General features: G+C 36.5%; 2 protein-coding genes across 4 annotated transcripts in view; both read right to left on the reverse strand.

Annotated features, from left to right (window-relative positions):
* tfdp1b (transcription factor Dp-1, b) overlaps window positions 1–6,897 on the reverse strand; it is a 25,019-nt gene extending 18,122 nt beyond the window's left edge. For all 3 annotated transcript variants that reach the window (XR_001640921.1, XM_016563088.1, XM_016563087.1), the window contains exons 1-3: window positions 6,694–6,897; window positions 1,944–2,009; window positions 916–982 (exon numbers count right to left, since the gene is read on the reverse strand). Coding sequence is in view for 2 of the 3 variants with exons in the window: in XM_016563088.1 (XP_016418574.1) it covers window positions 916–982; window positions 1,944–1,955 (79 nt within the window). In the remaining variant the exon portion in view is untranslated. The remainder of the gene's footprint in view (window positions 1–915; window positions 983–1,943; window positions 2,010–6,693) is intronic.
* Window positions 6,898–10,780: 3,883 nt separating this feature from the next.
* On the reverse strand, window positions 10,781–16,918 carry LOC107748345 (transmembrane and coiled-coil domain-containing protein 3-like). The gene is made up of 5 exons (XM_016563106.1): window positions 16,704–16,918; window positions 16,443–16,593; window positions 16,229–16,308; window positions 12,274–12,423; window positions 10,781–11,088 (listed from the first exon to the last, which is right to left on the reverse strand). Exons 1-5 carry the CDS (start codon window positions 16,890–16,892, stop codon window positions 10,975–10,977), a joined length of 684 nt encoding a protein of 227 aa, XP_016418592.1. The 5' UTR covers window positions 16,893–16,918; the 3' UTR covers window positions 10,781–10,974.
* Between the last annotated feature and the right edge of the window lie 2,047 nt (window positions 16,919–18,965).

Below are 18,965 nucleotides of genomic sequence, written 5' to 3' on the forward strand. Positions count from 1 at the left end.
TTATCACCGAATCATTCATTCAATTGATTCGTCCGAACTGCTGATTAATTCAGGAATGAAGCAAGTGACTTTCTTTATGAATGGGTAATCCTGAATCACTGACTCACTAGATTCGTTCAAAAACGCACTTTCATTCATGAATGAAACACCGCAGTGTTTGCTTTTAGAGATGTGCAGCGGCTCAGCTGTTACTTTATTTGGAACTATTTTCGTTGATGAAATAGAGCAAAATCAGGCAGTACTTGTTTATTGAACTGTTGTATTAAATCAATATCACATTTGCAAACTCCCTTAATTATTAAAAGCTGTCACTCTTCTTATCGCGATCTGTGTCATCTGTCATCGCGTAATAAGCGCGGATCCTGCGGGAATGAGTAGAATTATTATTAATAGCCGCAAACCCGCGCCGAAATTCAAGTTCTGCTCTGTGTTCTCTGCTAATAACCAGACTGTGAATGATGCGAGCGGCGTCACTATGTTGTCAGTGAGAAGCTGCAGCCGTGGCGGGGGTGATTTTTGGTGTGCTGGCAGAACAACAACAACAAAAATGCGCTACATGTTTCTTTTCCCTTTATTTTCTCCAATTAACAGAAATCCGTCGTAGCGACGGAAAACTTTAATCCCTGAACGCGCCTTTAAATGAAAAAAAAAAAAAGCGTGAAACTATCGTGCGCTATATCGAACATTTTTTCTATCATTATCGATTATGGTGTACCGCCGATAAATACCGATACAGTTTTATCGCCCAGGCCTACTTTGAATGCAATGTAAGTCGCTTTGGATAAGCAAACCCTTGTGGTTTGCAAATTAATTATTTTAATTCAACTTGAATCCATGTGTATTTGAATGTTTACTCCGTCAGTGCATTAACTGAACTGAACATGAACTGATGACTGATGGTTAGTGTGTACTCACGTTTCCCTGGACTCAGATTCTGGTTGACAATCACCTTTATCTCTCCTTTAGTTTCTTTGAGTCCAGCCTGAAGATCAGAGAGACAGACAGAATCACAGTAAAGAGGAAGTTCATCACCAGATGACTCTCTTCCAAGGCTTCTTTGAGATTATGATGATCAAATGTGCTGGGATCAGCATAAACATGATGATATAATTGGCTGCTGGTTGTGTTTAGTAATCTCTGGTGTAACCATAAAAACCATCCAAACCAGCTCCTCAGAAACCACAGTGAGATCTAATGAGAACTTAAATGTGCATGTCTTGCAGCTTTTGATGATGACACGTGATGACAGAAACGAGTCAATGAGGGTGAGTGCACACATCTGCGTGAAAAACCACACATACAGTGTCAGTTTCAGTTCAACATGAACATCACGGTTCACATCAGGAATAACTATATCATCATACTGTTTTTAGATTTGTTTGATTTTATCCATCCTTATGTGAATATTACATTTTCCTCCTTAAATGGTCAATTTAGACTAAACCACAATACAAAATTGCCAAATGCAAAGTAGACATGTAAAATATAACTGTAAACTTGTGTAAGCAAGGAAATATAGGCTACAGTAAACCAGTGTTATTTTAGTATTGAGATAGTATTATAGTTATTAATATTTTGAATCAGTTTCTATATTTTCCTTTTTCGTTTTAACTTTAAAGTTTTAGTCATTTTTAATTTCTTTGTTGTGTTTTTGTCATTTGTATTAGCTTTTTGTAGCAGTATGTCGATACAGATTTTAATTTTTATTTGAGTTTAGTACATCAGGTTCAACTAAATTAAAATGAGAAATGTTGCCTTGCCAACTAGCTGAAAATTTTTTATTTTTATTTTATTTTAGTTAATGTTTATTTTATTTCAAGTAATGAAAACGCTTTTTGTTTTAATTTTAGTTTCAGATATTTGGTCTCAATTTTAGTTTCAGATATAGTTTTACAATAAACACATGTTTGAGTGAGTAATATTGTAATAAGTGTGATTCTCACATCTTTAGCCATGATGTCTGTGCAGGCAAGCGTGTGGTCAGTCTTTGGTTTGTGACTGCAGTTCAGCTGAAAACACAAATATTAAACATTAAATAATCTGCATGACAATCTTAAAAACAACAAGACATCAAAACTAGCTCTATTTACTTTCTTAGAAGACTTATTTCTATAGCACTTTATATAAAATACTGATTGATTCAAAGCAGTAACATTAATAAACAGGAAAATAACAGTGTTAATGTTGCAAAATTAATCAATTATGAAAATGATGCCCTTTTAGATTTTGGGCCTTAACATGCTTTCCTTTTGGCATCTTCATTTAAGGCCCTGTATTGTTCAGCTCCAGAGATACTGGGATCTAAATATAGCTCCATGAGTAAATTGTTAAACGGCATACATTTTCAGTGGTCAAAAACCAAATGTGGGTCACTTTACATTCAGCTGATACTTTTTTCTTTTAAAGAGGAAGGTCTAAAAAACAAATAGGCTAATGTTAAAACTAGAAATGTATTTTGTTTCCCTCTATCAAGACAATTGCATAGAACATACCTGAGTGCCATAAATATTATTTGTCCAAAGTTTGCATGCCTGCAGTTTAAGTATTAAAAATATCTGAATACTAGATAATGTTTCGTGTTACTCTCAATAATGGCGGTAGATGGTAACTCGGGGGAGAAGAATTGTTGAACAAAGTCACTATTTTTGTTTTCTTTGCACACAAAAAGTATTCTCGTAACTTTGAAAAATTACGGTTGAACCACTGATGTCACATGGACCATTTTAACAATGTTTATACTACGTTTCTGTGCCTTGACTGTGGTAGTTCCCTTGCTGTCTATGCAGGGTCGGAGAGCTCTCGGATTTCATCAAAAATATCTTAGTTTGTGTTCTGAAGATGAACGAAGGTCTTACGGGTTTAGAACGACATGAGGGTGAGTAATTAATGACAGAATTTTCATTTTTTGGGTGAACTATCCCTTTAATCATTAACTCCAGGTAAAGTATGAACAGAGTAAAACGTAAAATAAGATTACTCAGGATCCCATTTACCTGGGGTTTAGAATTACCCAGTGTTAATTATTTCAAGTGTGAGAGAGCTTAAAAGTTTAAAAATTTGATTTACTATCAGTGGTCCCTCCAAATATGCCCCTTAGCATGAGATAGGCCTACTACTTGATCTTTATGCTTCACATGTTATACCAATAAATAAGAAAAAGAAAGTGCAATACTTATTCCAGGTGAGGCAATCTTGGTTTATTGATGTGTATACACTGTATGGGGAAAGCAACCACACTTCCCTAGGAGGTGAGGGATTTGTTTCAAAAATAATTACAATACTGCATGTTTGAACTCTTTGTAGCTACACAAGTTGTTAAAATGAACAAAATCCCTTTTTTAAAATATTCCTGAAACTGATTCAAATATGGAATCTTATGAATAGACTACTGAGGGCAAGTTAATGTGCCTCAACTTCACAATTTCAGTGCATTTATAGCACTCAGACATGTATGTTCTATGTAATTGTTTTGATAGAGGGAAACAAGCAACAACTGAATTTTCAACATTATTTATTCTTAAGACATTGCACTTTAAATATAATAAGCATCAGCTGTATACAAAGTGACCAACATTTGGTTTTGAAATACTGAAAATTGGTAAAATTCAACAAATTGGACACATTTGGCTCCCCATAGGGCCTTAATGAAGATTCCAAAAGAAAAGTTTATCAAGAACCAGAATTTAAAATAATATTGAGATATTTTTAACACTTCTTGAGTTACAAGCATGCAAACTTTGGAAAATGAATATTTATGGCACTCAGACAGGTAGCCTATGTTCTATGCAATTGCTTTGATAGAGGGAAACAAGATGCATTTCTATTTTCAATATCATTTGTTCTTCAGACCTTCCTCTTTAAAAGAAAAAAGTATCAGCTGAATGCAAAGTCACCCACATTTGGCTTTTGACCACTGAAAATGTGTACAATATAATTTATTCCTAAAGTCAAGAGATTTTACTAATAGACATTCCAAGCTCGGTGTAAAAGTAATATAATGATGCTGCAATCTTTCTAAAGTCATTTTTATGCCCCTGTAATTTGGCTGTGAATCTCAGGGAAAAATTTTCATTTTGACCCATCTCTACAAAATAATGGATTACTCTGTAAATATACATTTGTGACATTTAATATTTTGGCTTTCATCAACATACAGGTGTATCTCAATAAATTAGAATGTCGTGGAAAAGTTCATTTATTTCAGTACTTCAACGCACACAGACTGAAGTAGTTCAAGTCTTTGGTTCTTTTAATTGTGATGATTTTGGCTCACATTTAACAAAAACCCACCAATTCACGAGAACAGAAACTACTATTAAAAACTGAACGCGGCTGTTCAATGCAGTTGAACGACAGTTGCATCACAGATCTGATTTCATTTCTCCAGTGAGGAGAGTGAGTTGAGCTGACTGACAAGAAGAGTGGGGTGAGACAGACAAGACGATCGCGGATGATTTAGTTTCGAAACGAAATGCAAAAGCGTCTGTTTGGCAATATTTTGGATTTTGAAAAGCCTGTTGACTTTCGCTGTTTATCTAAGGTGATTTTGGTAAACATTCGTTACTTATTTAATTGGTTCCACAGTGTTTGTTACAAATAGCTTGTAAAAAAAAACAAAAAAAGCAAGCGAGGAAAAGAGGGAACGCCCCCGCTGTGATACCGGTATTACCGGTGTTGTCACACGTCGATTAACCGGTGGGAAAATTTCCTCACCGTCACAACCCTAACGTGTTTATCTTTCTTCCGAAAAAATATTGACAAAATCAAAAATTTGAGCTGGGGAATTTCTGTAATTTGGTTGATTTGACATGGAATGACCCAAATGTCTTATATTAGCAACACTTCAACATTTGAAAATACCACAAATATCTGCCAATGGAGTCAGAAAAATCAACCTAATTCAAAGAGAAAGAAGTTTTTACTCCCCACTAGGGGTGTGCGATATTGACAAAAAATAATATCTCGATATTTTCTGGGATTTTATCGATGACGATAATTAGACGATATTTTGCTGAGTGTGTTATTGTGCTGGTACCTTAAGGACTGCTGAAGACAGCTGACTCATAATGTTTTTAATCGCAGACGATATATATCGCACACCCCTACTCCCCACTGACAATGAGGGTATCATGTTTTGGTATAAAAGGAGCATCTCAGTCTTTGCAAGCAAGCTGGATCATGGCTCATCACTTTGTACCAAATTTCATGAGGAGTGTCAAATGTCAAGCAAATCAAAAATCACATTTCTCAATGCAAAATCGAAGAAGCCACATGGGCTCAGAAGTACTTCGGAAAACCATTGTCACTTAACACAGTCTGCTGCTGCATCAATAAATGCAACTTGAATCTCTGTTACTCGAGGAGAAAACTATACATCGATTCTATGCAGTGATGCAGCAGGGTTTTCTGGGCCAGAGCTTATCTCAGATAGTCAAAAAAAATGTGTGCTGTGGTCAGATGAGTCCACATTTCAACTTGTTTTTGGGAAAAATGGACGTTGAGTTCTCAGTCCCAAAGACCATCCAGACTTTCACCTGCGACATGCAAAAGCAAATGTCTGTCATGGTATGAGGGTGCAGCCGAGCAAACGGCGTGGGTGACTGGAATATGTGAAAAGGTACCATTGACATATATTGGAATTGTACAGACTACAGAGACATATACTACCATCAAGAAGACGTCTTTCCATGGTTATTAAATCAAGACAATGCCAGGTCTCATTCCGCATGTGCTACAACAGCGTGGTTTTGTAGACAAAGAGTGAATGTGCTTGACTTTTGTAGACAAATAGTGAATGTGCTTGACTGGCCTGCCTGCAGTCCAGATCTGTCTCCAATTGAAAATGTATGACCAGTCATGAAAAGGAGAATCAGACAACGACGATCAGAGACTGCTGAGCATCTGAAGTCTTGTATCAAGTATATCATATTTCTTAAAAATTACTGAATTATAGAGCTCTCTAATTGTAATTGTTACTAGTAAAAGTTGATTTAGAGCTCTTTAATTGGCATAGTTCACAGTAAAAATGTAATTGTTGAGCTATGTAATTTAATTGTTACTAGTAAAAATGCAATTATGACGAGTAGTGCTGGGAACATTTTAAGCTAAAACGGCTTGCCATAATCGAAATCCTGAAAACACTGATGAATGCTTTGAGTTCACATTTAAACAAAAGAGAAATGGTAAAAATACTGCCAGTTGATGAAAATACAGTGAGAAATGCCTGACAACTTTACAAAACACATAAAAACGCATTACTAATGACTGAACTGATGCGAAATGTGACCTACATTTGTTCAAAATAAAAATCACAATTATGCAAACTCAGTCAGATATGAAGTTATATAGCTCATGTTTAATAAGATCAACTACATATTAGATTAAGATGAATATTTATGAGCTCTCAGTGAATAACGCGTGTACTATAAACATAAACCGCATTTATTTTTCTGACACGTCTTTTGTTCAGGTGAACAGATGAAGCTTCCAGCCGCGCGGAGAGCGGCGACAGTCATCCTCATGCCACGAGAATCGCGCTGTTGACGCGTTGTTCACAGATGACAATATCGCGTTAGCTCGACGCGGCTACAGCTAAACTAGCCGAACCTAGCGAGCTAATGCTTCCACTTACGTTACACTCACATATGACATACAAACTATGTAACACACGCGGATCATCGCCGTTTCTCTTACCTGAGCCAGCCCACTTACAGCCGCTCCATAACTCGCGCCGATATTTACAATTAGTTGGACAAAATCTGCATTTATCGCGCCAGATTATGATCGTCTGCGCGAGCTGCTTCAGCTGGTACACCCAGCAGTCAAACTAAGCTTGGCGGTGTCCTGTCAGGACGCGTGCTGATTGGATACACGCGGTGTGACGTCTCGCATTCACGACTCATACGTAACACATCGAAATCCAACATATGTTCTTCTTCTTCTTCTTCTTCTTGTTGCTTTACGGCGGATCGCAGACTTATAAGTGCATTACCGCCACCTATATCTCAAATGGACCATTGACACTCTATCTACAATCTCCTGATTAACCTAGCAACCCACATACAAACACCCTTGATTCTTGTACCCGCTTAGAGTCTTCATAGAGCCCAACATATGTTTGTGATACCCTTTAATTTTTATTTCATCCTTTGTTGTTTCAATTTATTGTTATTGCTGTTTCATTTGTGCTTGCTGAGGAAAAAAGTCAGAATTTTCAGACAAAAAAAAATGCAATTGCCTTTTTATATTTTTATTCCATGGCGAACATAAGCTTCCAAATAATGAAACAAACAAATCAAACATAATGACAGAAAGCTCAGTCAGTCTGACGAAAACCCCAAATTAAATTATCATAACAAGCTAATTTTACCCTTCATGACAACTGTGAGGGGGGTGAATTTTTGACACTACGTCCATGTTTTTATACAGTCCATGTATGTAACACGCAGATTAGCTTCTTTCGTTAATGACCTGATTAAATCTGTTTCTATGGTCTGTTATTAAGCATGTTGAAACATGTCAGAGATGCAGTATGCATTTTGGCATTTTAAAACATTAATTTTGCACATGCACACACTCGACTGCATTACTTTGACCTACAGTAGTATATTTACATTCACAGTAGTGGATGAACGGCTCTTTGTAGCTTTCCGCGAGGGTGACTAACACATTTTGGAAGCTAGAGGCTGTCTACAAGATGCCTCTATGCCTTTAAGTGGTCAGTCTTTTCTGACTGGTGTGCAGCATGGAACGAGGACCCGTCCTCTTGTGACATGTCATCTGTGCTAACCTTTCTGCAAGAGCTGCTGGATAAGGGGTGTACCCCTTCCATACTCAAAGTTTATGTGGCAGCCATCACAGCAAATCATGCTCTCATGTCTGGCCAGTCAGTTGGCAAAAACTACCTTGTCGTTAAGCTCCTGAGGGGAGCTCAGATACTGAATCCACCTCGTCCTCATACTGTGCCAACCTGGGACTTATCCACAGTCCTTAAGGCCCTATGAGGCCCTCCCTTTGAGCCACTCCAGTTGGCCGAATTGCGGCCCCTGTCACTTAAGAGTTCCCTCCTTCTGGCTTTAGCGTCAGTCAAGTGAGTGAGTGATTTACAAGAGCTGTCAGTCAGTGCTTCATGCCTTGAGTTTGGGCCTAACGACTGTAGAGTTGTCCTCAAACCAAGACTCGGCTATGTGCCTAAAGTGCTCTCCATTCCGTTCAGAGCACAAGTCGTCACCCTTCTAGCTCTTCCTAACCCAGAGGATGAGCAGCGTCCTAATTTACTCTTAGAGAATTCTTAATTTGCTCTTAAGAGTATATGTAAAGCACTCTAGCCACTTCTGTCATTCAGAGCAGATCTTTGTATGCTTCGGAGGTTGCTCTAAAGGGCTGCCAGTTACGAAGCAGAGATTATCCTGCTGGATAGTTGATGTTATAGCCCTGGCTTACGCCTCAGTGGGCTTACAGTGTCCTATTGGAGTGAGGGCCCACTTCACCAAAGGAATGGCCTCCTCCAGGGCTTGGACCAGTGGAGTTTCTGTTGGTGATATCTGTGCGGCTGTCGGCTGGTCTCCGGCTGGTTCATCAAAACATTAGAGATGCATCGGTTGACCGGCCATAAATCAGAACCGGACGTTTTTGCTTTATTTCGGCCGATCAAACAAACTGCATTTCATTCATTTTCCAAAAATAATTTGTGTTGAAATATTACGAAGTCTGTAAACAGGACATTAACAGAGGCCAGGGACGCTGAAAACGGACACAAAAATGGAGAAAATACTGTAGCAGGCAAAGCAAGGTCACTGTTCATGATGCTTAAAATATTGGAAGAGAATCATAAATATTAAATTGGGGGTAGGAGCTGTATGAATGTATCTCTGAGGGGAACTGACTGTCTTTAGAAAGTTTCAATGGTATTTTATTTTCATCTTGCCTCTGTATAATGTATATTAAAGTAGTATTTATATGCACAGCACTGCTTTGTTTACAGCGGTAACCAAGGAAATGCTGTATCGCTGCTGTCACCTGCTGTCAGAGTGAATTTCATTTAGCTCGTCTGCTGTTTTTGTTTTGTGCAGGTCTGATTTATTTAGCATATTTTCACAAAGCCAAAGTCAGACCATTCTGTTTTTGCTTCAAATTTTGAATTTATACAATCTAATTTAAATCAAAAACTGCTCATGCTACATGTGGCATCTTTGTTTGTATCATGATTAAAATTCAGTGGTCGCCTCTAATTTTTAATGCAGACAGTTCTGCCTGTAAACATCTTGTTAATGTACTCATATTTTCATCCTTTCTGGTCTTTTGCCTAAAACAAAACAAATATAAAAAAAAAATTGGCTATTGGTATCAGAATCGGCTCATTTGCTTATAAAAAATCAGCAATCAAAATCAAGATCAGTGTATCTCTAATGGACATATTTGACGTCCATTAGAGACATTGTGCATCACTTTTTTCTACTGTCCAAAAAATTTGTAATTTTTGTGAACAATCCCTTTAACTATATATCCTATACATATATCTATATATTATCTAAAACAGTTGATACAATCAGCTGTGCCATTATTTATAAAATTTACTTGTACTTTTGATTGTGCAGGTCTGATTTATTTAGCATATTTTCACAAAGCCAAAGTCAGACTGTTTTTGCTTCAAATTTTGAATTTATACAATCTAATTTAAATCAAAAACTGCTCATGCTACATGTGGCATCTTTGTTTGTATCATGATTAAAATTCAGTGGTCGCCTCTAATTTTTAATGCAGACAGTTCTGCCTGTAAACATCTTGTTAATATACTCATATTTTCATCCTTTCTGGTCTTTTGCCTAAAACAAAACAAATATAAAAAAAAAATTGGCTATTGGTATCAGAATCGGCTCATTTGCTTATAAAAAATCAGCAATCAAAATCAAGATCAGTGTATCTCTAATGGACATATTTGACGTCCATTAGAGACATTGTGCATCACTTTTTTCTACTGTCCAAAAAATTTGTAATTTTTGTGAACAATCCCTTTAACTATATATCCTATACATATATCTATATATTATCTAAAACAGTTGATACAATCAGCTGTGCCATTATTTATAAAATTTACTTGTACTTTTGATAATTAAGTAGTTTTAATATCAGTTGCTTTAAAACTTTTACTTAAGTATTTTTCTTATGAGCAACTTAAACTTTTACTTGAGTCAATTTCCATAAAGCTATCTGTACTTTTACTGAAGTATAACAATTGGATACTTTATACAACACTGGCTGCACCTTTGATTATAAGATTGTTAAATATATGTCATTGAAACGCCCTTATTTTTATCATAATGTCACCCTTATTGTGTACAGTAGTTTTGGCCCTGCAAATATGTAGCTCATATCCTTCAATGTAGTCACTTATTTAACACATAAAGAAAACCCTCAATGATTGGAGTGAGGTTTTTAATTGTATTTTTTGACCTAATTGAGAATTAAAAGTCCAGAGAAATGATTCTGAATATTCCAGTTACATCTATGATTAATTTAACCTATCATCCCAATGAAGAACTGCCACCTTGTGCTTAGAATTCAACTTCAGCATGAATCATAAATGAATACAGTCAAGCTTTAGTTCTTGTGCTGTGAATCATCTTCAGTAAACTCACACATCTGCATGTACCAAAATCTGCAGTGCAAAAGCTTCTCATCTTCATAACAGGTGCATTATTTGGCTTGTCTGCTGACATCTGCTCCTTTCAAGGCACATGTTACACAAATAAATAACATTTGGTCATATATAACATTATAACACATGATGACGTTATAGAAGCTGGAGTCTTTTTTTTTTTTTTTGCAAGCTGTGTCCTTTTCTTTCACTACCGTGTAAATATTTCATATATTAATGCTCTGCCCTTCTGTTTCTTACAATCTGTTTGTCATCAATATGATGCATTAATGTGAGATGCGTCATTCTAACACAGCTCATCCGCATGTGGCGTTGGTTCAGGTGAGTGGTTTCCTCTCAGTCCGTGGGATGCATTTGAGCGTAGCGGCTCTCCATAACACCGGAGCAAGGAGGAGACTTAACGTGGTGACGCTGAGAACCAACAGATACACCTGTGAGCAACAACAGAGGATGATGATGAGCTGAAGGAAATGTAGTGTTATTTAAGTTTTATTTATATACTTTTCTATTTACTTATGCACCAAAAGGAAAATGAGGATGCACTTGGCTGAATACCAAAAATACATTTTATATAATAATCAATTAATTAATTAAATGTGTTTGATAATCAACACTCATAAACGGAGTTGTACAAATATTTAAATTGCACACAAGGCTGTTTTTATATCATCTTTAAAGAACAGAATTATGTTTCTACTCAGATATGTTGTTGAAATATAAACATTCAAAGGGAAACTGTAAAAATAACTTTTCATGACAGATTTATTCAAACATACATTAAATAATGAAGACAACAGCTAAAGTAAAAAATATTATGAATCTGTAATATCTATAAAGTGTATATATTTATCAAAATGCTCCTTTATAGAGCTTTTTATCTGACTAACGTGTTTATGGACATTGAATGGTTTTCCTAAGGTAAATGTGATGTCATGTCTTTTGGCATCTCTCTGCATAGTTTATCCACATTGTGTTCCTGAATTAGACACTGACAGTCAAAACATTCCATCGGAGAAACACTCATTTAAAACGGTTTCAGCCAAAAACTTTCGGTTGTCAACATTTTTGTGCATTACTAATTAAAAAATGTAGCTTTTATTTTTATATTTTCAATTTTTATTTTAATTTTTGTTGAAATTTTAGTAATTGTATGTGCTTTTATCTTTTAAATTAGTTTATTTCCATTTAGCTTTAATTTATTTGTATTTCAGTTTTAGTTTTAGTAATTTTAGTACATCAACTTATACTTTAATTTCAGTTAGCTAACCCAGGCAAGATTTCCAATTTCCACTTTATAAGCTTAAGTTTTTCATCTAATATTTATATTTTATTTCAATGAATGAAAACTATTTAGTTTTAGTTACCAATCACTGCATCAACACATTCACATGTGTCTGAAACCACTTGTTCACTCCTACACTATTCAGTAAATGTCACATAATTCACTTTAAAAAATGAAATAAATAATTAAAATCAATAAATAAAAATACTATATAGATTGGATAAATTAGTATTTTTCACTGCCTGTTTGAATAAAGCCACCGTTTCAACACTCTAGGAGCAATGAGAGAGAATCAGACACCAGTCTTTCACGGAAATGAAGTGAGATCACTGACCTCTCTAGAGATGATGCCGGCCCGACGTGCACGACTGCCCAGGACGAAGGAGAACTCACTGACCTGCGCCAGTCCAGCCGACACTAGCCAGCGGATGTGACGCGATCCCGGAGGAAGGATAGCCGACAGAACAAGAACCGCCATTATGAACTGAGATGAGAAGAGCAGTGTGAGAGTCATATTTAATAGAACAGGGTAGGGCTGGACGATATGGCCAAAATTGATATCACGATATATTTCTTAATTTCGGTCGATATGATATAATTCCGATATCGATATGAACACTATTCCCATTACTCATTAAAAGAATAGGGACAAACCTTTTAGACAATGCGCCGGGCGCGCAGACCATTGTTCCTGTCCTTAAACTAGCAAAAGTGGATTCGGACACACCCTAAGCACAATTGCGCCGTGCGCTGTAGACCATGTGATTAGATCGTTAAAATAGGGCCCATGGTGTTAAATGGAGGCGCTGTTAGAGTGATAGAACTAGCGGTTTCTCCAGTATTGGCTGTAATCAAAGCAGCTCGGCTCATGAATGCTACTTTATCAGATCAAATGAAAATGCCATCGAAACTTTTCTGAAGACAGTCAATTCCCTTCAGAGATACATTCATATAAAACACCCGCGCCGTGTTATGAATTTGAAACGTGCAGTGCTCATGTTTATTCAACGAAGTCAAACGGCACAAATAAATCAATGTATGGGAAACTGGTAATGTATATCGAAATATCGGAAATGTGTTTAAAAATCATATCACCGTTATTGAAAAAAATTATATCGCGATACATATTGATATTGAATTATTGTCCAGCCCTAGAACAGGGCTTCTGAAAAAGGGTCTTCCCTGCCACAATTTAAGGCCTAAAATGCTCTACAGTTTTCTTGACTGCTAACACACAATTGATGACTATAAACACAATCTCAAAACTACACACCAACTTGTACAAACTTCAAATTTCTCGGTCAAAGTCAAATATTTTAGTCAAAAACATACCCTCTTTTATCAGAATCAAACTTTGGCCTCAGATGACACACAAACACTGACAAATACACAGACTACTTTCCTGCCTGGAGAACAGTAGTGAGATCAGTTCAAAACACAAAAACCTCCTTTTGGGAATCAGGAATCATTTTGCAAGTCAATGTCTATTACAGTATACAACATAAATAGAGGGGTGCAGATATAGTGAAATTCAACAATAAGCTTTAAGAAAAGTTTACTTTCATTACATTACTGTAATGATGTTGCAGTAGATGAAAAGCACTAAAAAAGAAAAGTTTAAATACCAAAGAATTGAATATGAACACATAATACATTATACTCACGGGTGCACATACATTTTTCAGCCTGGTTCTCATAAGAGAACCTGGAGATTTGGTTTGGTCCTCACACTGCACATAGTGTAACCCATTAAATACAACTCTAAAAAATAAATTAATCGTAGTGATAATATTGTTGAACTTTATTTATTTAGTGTTTTTTAAAATAAAATAATAAAGTGTGATAATACTATTATAATTTTAAATAAAAATGGAGTATTAAATACAAATACAACTATTTTATAGTAAACTTAAAAATAAAATGCTAATATTTACTTCTTTTTTTAAAGATGAATTTTCATAATTTTCAAACGTAAAATCAGCAGTCTTTTATTTTGGCGGGTTGCCGGCAAGTAAGTATATGCGCTTCCGGTGTTGTGCCCATTTTCGACCCCCTGCCAAATTATTACCCCTCTCGTTGAAATCGCTATCTGATTGCCTAATCCTAACCCCTCCCCCGCACCAAACCCTAAACCTACCAATACTAGGGGGGTAATAATCTGGCAGGGGTCAGAATTGGGCACAACACCGGGTTTAGCGCTGCCGACTGAAGCGCATCAGTGAATGAAATGTCACAGTTTTGCATTGTGCTTTGAAAACGGCAGCGAGTAGCCTAGATTTATTTATCTATTCAGTTTGAACAGAAAGTTTGTCGATCTAAAATGGTAATTGTACATTAAAAGCTGTCAACCATGTCGGTACGCAAATGCGCTGTCAGAACTTATTTACACAGCGCATTTTTTATTTTGGTCGCACATGCGCACCTGTGTACCACTTGTGTGCACCCCTGATTATACTGTTAATTACTGTACAGTGAAAAATAAATAAATGCATTCAGAATTCTCTGCCATACTATAGTTTCTTAGTCTTCTGACAAAAGACTTTCTCTACCTCCCCTAGACAGTCATCTACTATAGGGGGTGGCATGTGGGGGGGGGGGATCACCTTGGGTATGGCAACGAACCACCATACGGAAACGCCGCCCCTGACAGTTAAGAGTTTGAGGGTGTACAACATGTGCTACAGTACAGAGTTGTGAAAGTTCTCTCATCTAAAGTAATGCCAGTATGTACTGTAATTATACTGTATGTGTAAGTAGTATAAAAACCATGATGACCCTATAGGCCAACTTCCCTTATGGTCATTCCATGCACAGGAACATGGACTACTATAGTCTTTGTACTTTATCAGGAACAAAATGTCCTTTCACGCCTTCATTTTTCTTTTCCCTTCCTCTTCCTCTCATCTTTTTCTTCATTTTCCAAAGCACATAATCACCTGTGCTCCTATTTATATTATCCTGACATTCTGACTGGTGTGTCACCAGTTTTGCTACTTAATGTTTACACATGGATAAATGTGTGCTATTTGAGGTCAAAATTGTGATGCTTGAGGTAATTCAATTGTGTTTTCTGAATGAGAACATTCAACCTATGTTAAACCTGTGCAAAATGAGGGCATTTTTGTGTAGTTTTGCAGAAAATATTAAGCAAATTGGTATGCGTGTGAAAACAGGTGGTCTGTGTAAAAGTTCTGAGAAATGTGTCTTTGTTTTGAGAACTGAATGAATAGTTTGGAAAAGTGAGCCAAAAGAATCAATTATAGTGTGAAAAAAAAAAAACAGTAATCAGAGCAGAAAGTCTTAAAAACATAAAGTCGTGGTATTTAATGTTGCATGCACTGCAAAAAATGAATGTCTTCCTCTGTATTTTTGTCTTGTCTTGTCTAAACATCCTTAAATTAAGATACATTTACAGGAGATGAAAAATGAACATATGAAGTCTTGTTTAAGAAACTGAACAAAATGAAGTGAGTTCAAGCTTAAAACAACAACAAATATCTGTCAATGGGGAATGAAAACTTGTTTTCCCTTTGAATTAAGTAGATTTTTTAAACACATTGGCTCAAATATTTGTTCTCATTTTAATCATAAACTCACTTCATTTTGATCTATTTGTCATTAAAACAAGACTCCTTATCTTATGTCATTTTGCTTCGCCATTAAATCTATCTTGATTGAATAATCTTTATTCATTTGCACTGGAAAATAAGACAAAAATACTGATGAAGAACATCACATTTTTGCAGTGTGCTCAGAAGGTACAGTAAAAGTTTTTTTCCCTATTCTAGTGTTTGAGAGCAGAGCTACTCAAGACTTAAAGGGGTCATATGGTGTTGATAAATATAACACTATTTTGTGTATTTGGTGTAATGAAATGTGTTTATGCGGTTTAAGGTAAAAAAAACACATTATTTTCCACATACTTTACATTATTGTTTCTCCTCTATGCCCCGCCTTTCTGCTGTAATGTTGCTGTTTGAGCATAAAAGAGATCTGCAAAGTTACAAAGCTCAAAGTCCACTTCAAAAGGAGATATTTTATTTTAATAGAAAACAAAAACTACAACGAACGACTCGTTTGGACTACAACGCATATTTTCCGGGATTTGTGAAATCACAAATACGGACGAATGGGACGAGACCTTGAGCTGCACTAAAGAAGGCAACGAGTGTTATCACTATGTTGGAGACACGCTAGCTTTGAGCATAATAGGACCCCTTTAAATATTCCTTCATCAAACCATCAGAAACCCTGATATAAAGAAACAAGCTTGATATGAACACAATTACCTTCATAATGACTAGTGAGAAGGTTAAGATCAGCAGGATGGTGAGCTCATACAGAACGAAGGTCGGGAACACGTGTAGCCCTGTGGAAAACACCATCAGATATTCAGTGTGCTGCTGCAGATCAAACTGCATTTGCTTTCCCATATTATATTAAAACTTCAATTATGTTTTTTTTTTATTATCATAATTCACAGCTACAGGACCCTCAGCTCACCAATAGATGCAAAGAAGATGATAGCCAGGAAGTCTCTGATTGGTTCAGCACAGCTCATGACCTCAGTGGTGACCATGTGACCTTGTGAGGAGAGCAGCGCTCCTGCCAGGAAGCAGCCCAACTCCATCGACACGTCCATGAATTCTGTCACCTGACATGATGAAATATAAGCATGTTACATTACACCTGAGGTGAGGTTCTTCATGCAAGAGCACACATAAACTCAAGAGACAGACAAACGTATGTGAAGGAGCCGCTTACCGTCAGCATCAGGAACACAAATGCACTGGTGCCCAGCACTAGTATTTCCTTGTTTCCTTTGCTCTCAGTATGCAGCTTCCTGTAGAACGGACCAACCAGATGAGAGCGCACCAGCCAACACATCAGCAGCACAGCCACCAGAGACACCAGAACCCGGGCCAGCAGAACCAGCACATGCAGCGCTCCCATCAGAACACTGTGGAAAAATGAGGATTCATATTCACTCCACAATCAGAAACACACTGCCATCCAAAAGTTTGAAATAACTGAGATTTTTAATGTTGTTGAAAGAATCCTCTTCTTCTCACATTTATTCTCACATTTCTCTTTTCACATTTACTTTTCTTCTGTTTATTTGATCAAAAAACGCAGTAAAAACAGTAAAATTGTGAAATATTATCACAATTTAAAATACGTTTTTTCCATCTCAATATGTTAAAATGTAATTTATTCCTGTGATCAAAGTTGAATTTTCCGCTTCATTACACCAACAGTGGACAAGGGTTTGCTACATTTTGATTGGATCTTGGTGGACTAACATAAGCAAACTGCACAAAGCCATCAGACAGAGATGCTAGGACAATGGCCAGACACCTCTTAGAGAGCATGAAGAAAAACTCTGGTACCAAGCCCAGGAAGGACGGGACTTGTCATTGGTCCACATTCAGTTTCTGCCCTTCACCCATCTAGAGACTAATTCCTAAGGCTTTGGCCTGTGACTGCCATAAAAATTCCTTAGGACCAATGGATTCAGCAGCAGTAGTGTGTCTGATGTACCCATAACTGCACCTTTAAAGACAAGTGATTTGAAAAATCACGTCATCTGTGAAATCATTCTAATATGATTTGCTGCTACAGTTGTGCTGCTTCATATTTTTGTGGAAACTGTGATACATTTTATTTTTCAGGATTTTTTGATGAATGGAAAGTTTAAAAGAACAGCATTTATTTGAAATATAAATCTTTTGTAACACTATAAATGTCTTTACTGTCACTTTTGAACAATTTAATGCATCCTTGCTGAATAAAAGTATTCATTTCTTTATTTTTGTTATTGTACTTAACCCCACACGTTTGAATGGTAGTGCATCACGATTTCCACAAAAACTGAAAAAAAGCCTTGGTGAGCAGAAGTGACATCTTTCAAAAAGATTAACAAATTTTAACAATTTAAAAAAAAAAATTGCCAGCAGTGTATGTATGTGTATACATATTTACATACATTCTGGCACTCTCACACACTTACATTCTCGCTTTCACACACATACATTCTGCTTTTACATACATGCATTTGTACTCTCACACACATACATTCTCCTTTCACATACATATATTTTTGCTTTCACACACTTACATTCTCCTTTCACATACATGCATTTGTACTCGCACACACATGCATTTCTGCTGTCACACACATACATTCTCCATTCACATATATGCATTTGTACTCTCACACACACACACACACACACACACATGCATTCTCCATTCACATAGATACATTTCTACTCTCTCTCGCACACATACATTCTCCTTTTACATACATGCATTTGTACTCTCACACACACATACATTCTCCATTCACATACATACATTTGTACTCTCTCTCGCACACACATACATTCTCCATTCACATAGATACATTTCTACTCTCTCTCGCACACATACATTCTCCTTTTACATACATGCATTTGTACTCTCACACACACATACATTCTCCATTCACATACATACATTTGTACTCTCTCTCGCACACACATACATTCTCCATTCACATATATGCATTTGTACTTTCTCTCACACACTTACATTCTCCATTCACATACATGCATTTGTACTCACACACATACATTCTCCATTCACATACATACATTTCTACTCTCTCTCGCACACATACATTCTCCTTTCACATACATGCATTTGTACTCGCATACACATGCATTTCTACTGTCACACACATACATTCTCCATTCACATATATGCATTTGTACTCTCACACACACACACATGCATTCTCCATTCACATACATACATTTCTACTCTTTCTCACGCTTACATTCTCCTTTCACATACATGCATTTGTACTCTCACACACACATACATTCTCCTTTCACATACATACATTTCTACCTTTTTTTGGTATCCATTACTGTTTAAGCAGGAAGTCACTCTCAGACCAGGAAATACATGTGCAAGACTTGCTCAGCTCATCCTCAAAATTTTACAATGATGCTATTCAAAGTCATCCTGTTTTCTTTTCAA

This window comes from Sinocyclocheilus rhinocerous, unplaced genomic scaffold (assembly GCF_001515625.1).
Source record: "Sinocyclocheilus rhinocerous isolate Xijiao unplaced genomic scaffold, SAMN03320098_v1.1 scaffold920, whole genome shotgun sequence".
Taxonomy (NCBI): Eukaryota; Metazoa; Chordata; class Actinopteri; order Cypriniformes; family Cyprinidae; genus Sinocyclocheilus; species Sinocyclocheilus rhinocerous.

What these genes read in the sequence shown, in the direction of transcription:
- LOC107748345 (XM_016563106.1), bottom strand. Translation starts at nt 16,892, where the DNA reads ATGGGAGCGCTGCATGTGCTGGTTCTGCTGGCCCGGGTTCTGGTGTCT. An exon ending in TTGTGTTCCTGATGCTGACG is followed by an intron (nt 16,594 to 16,703) that starts GTAAGCGGCTCC and finishes TCATCATGTCAG; the next exon opens with GTGACAGAATTCATGGACGT. An exon ending in TCTCACTAGTCATTATGAAG is followed by an intron (nt 12,424 to 16,228) that starts GTAATTGTGTTC and finishes TTCTCATCTCAG; the next exon opens with TTCATAATGGCGGTTCTTGT.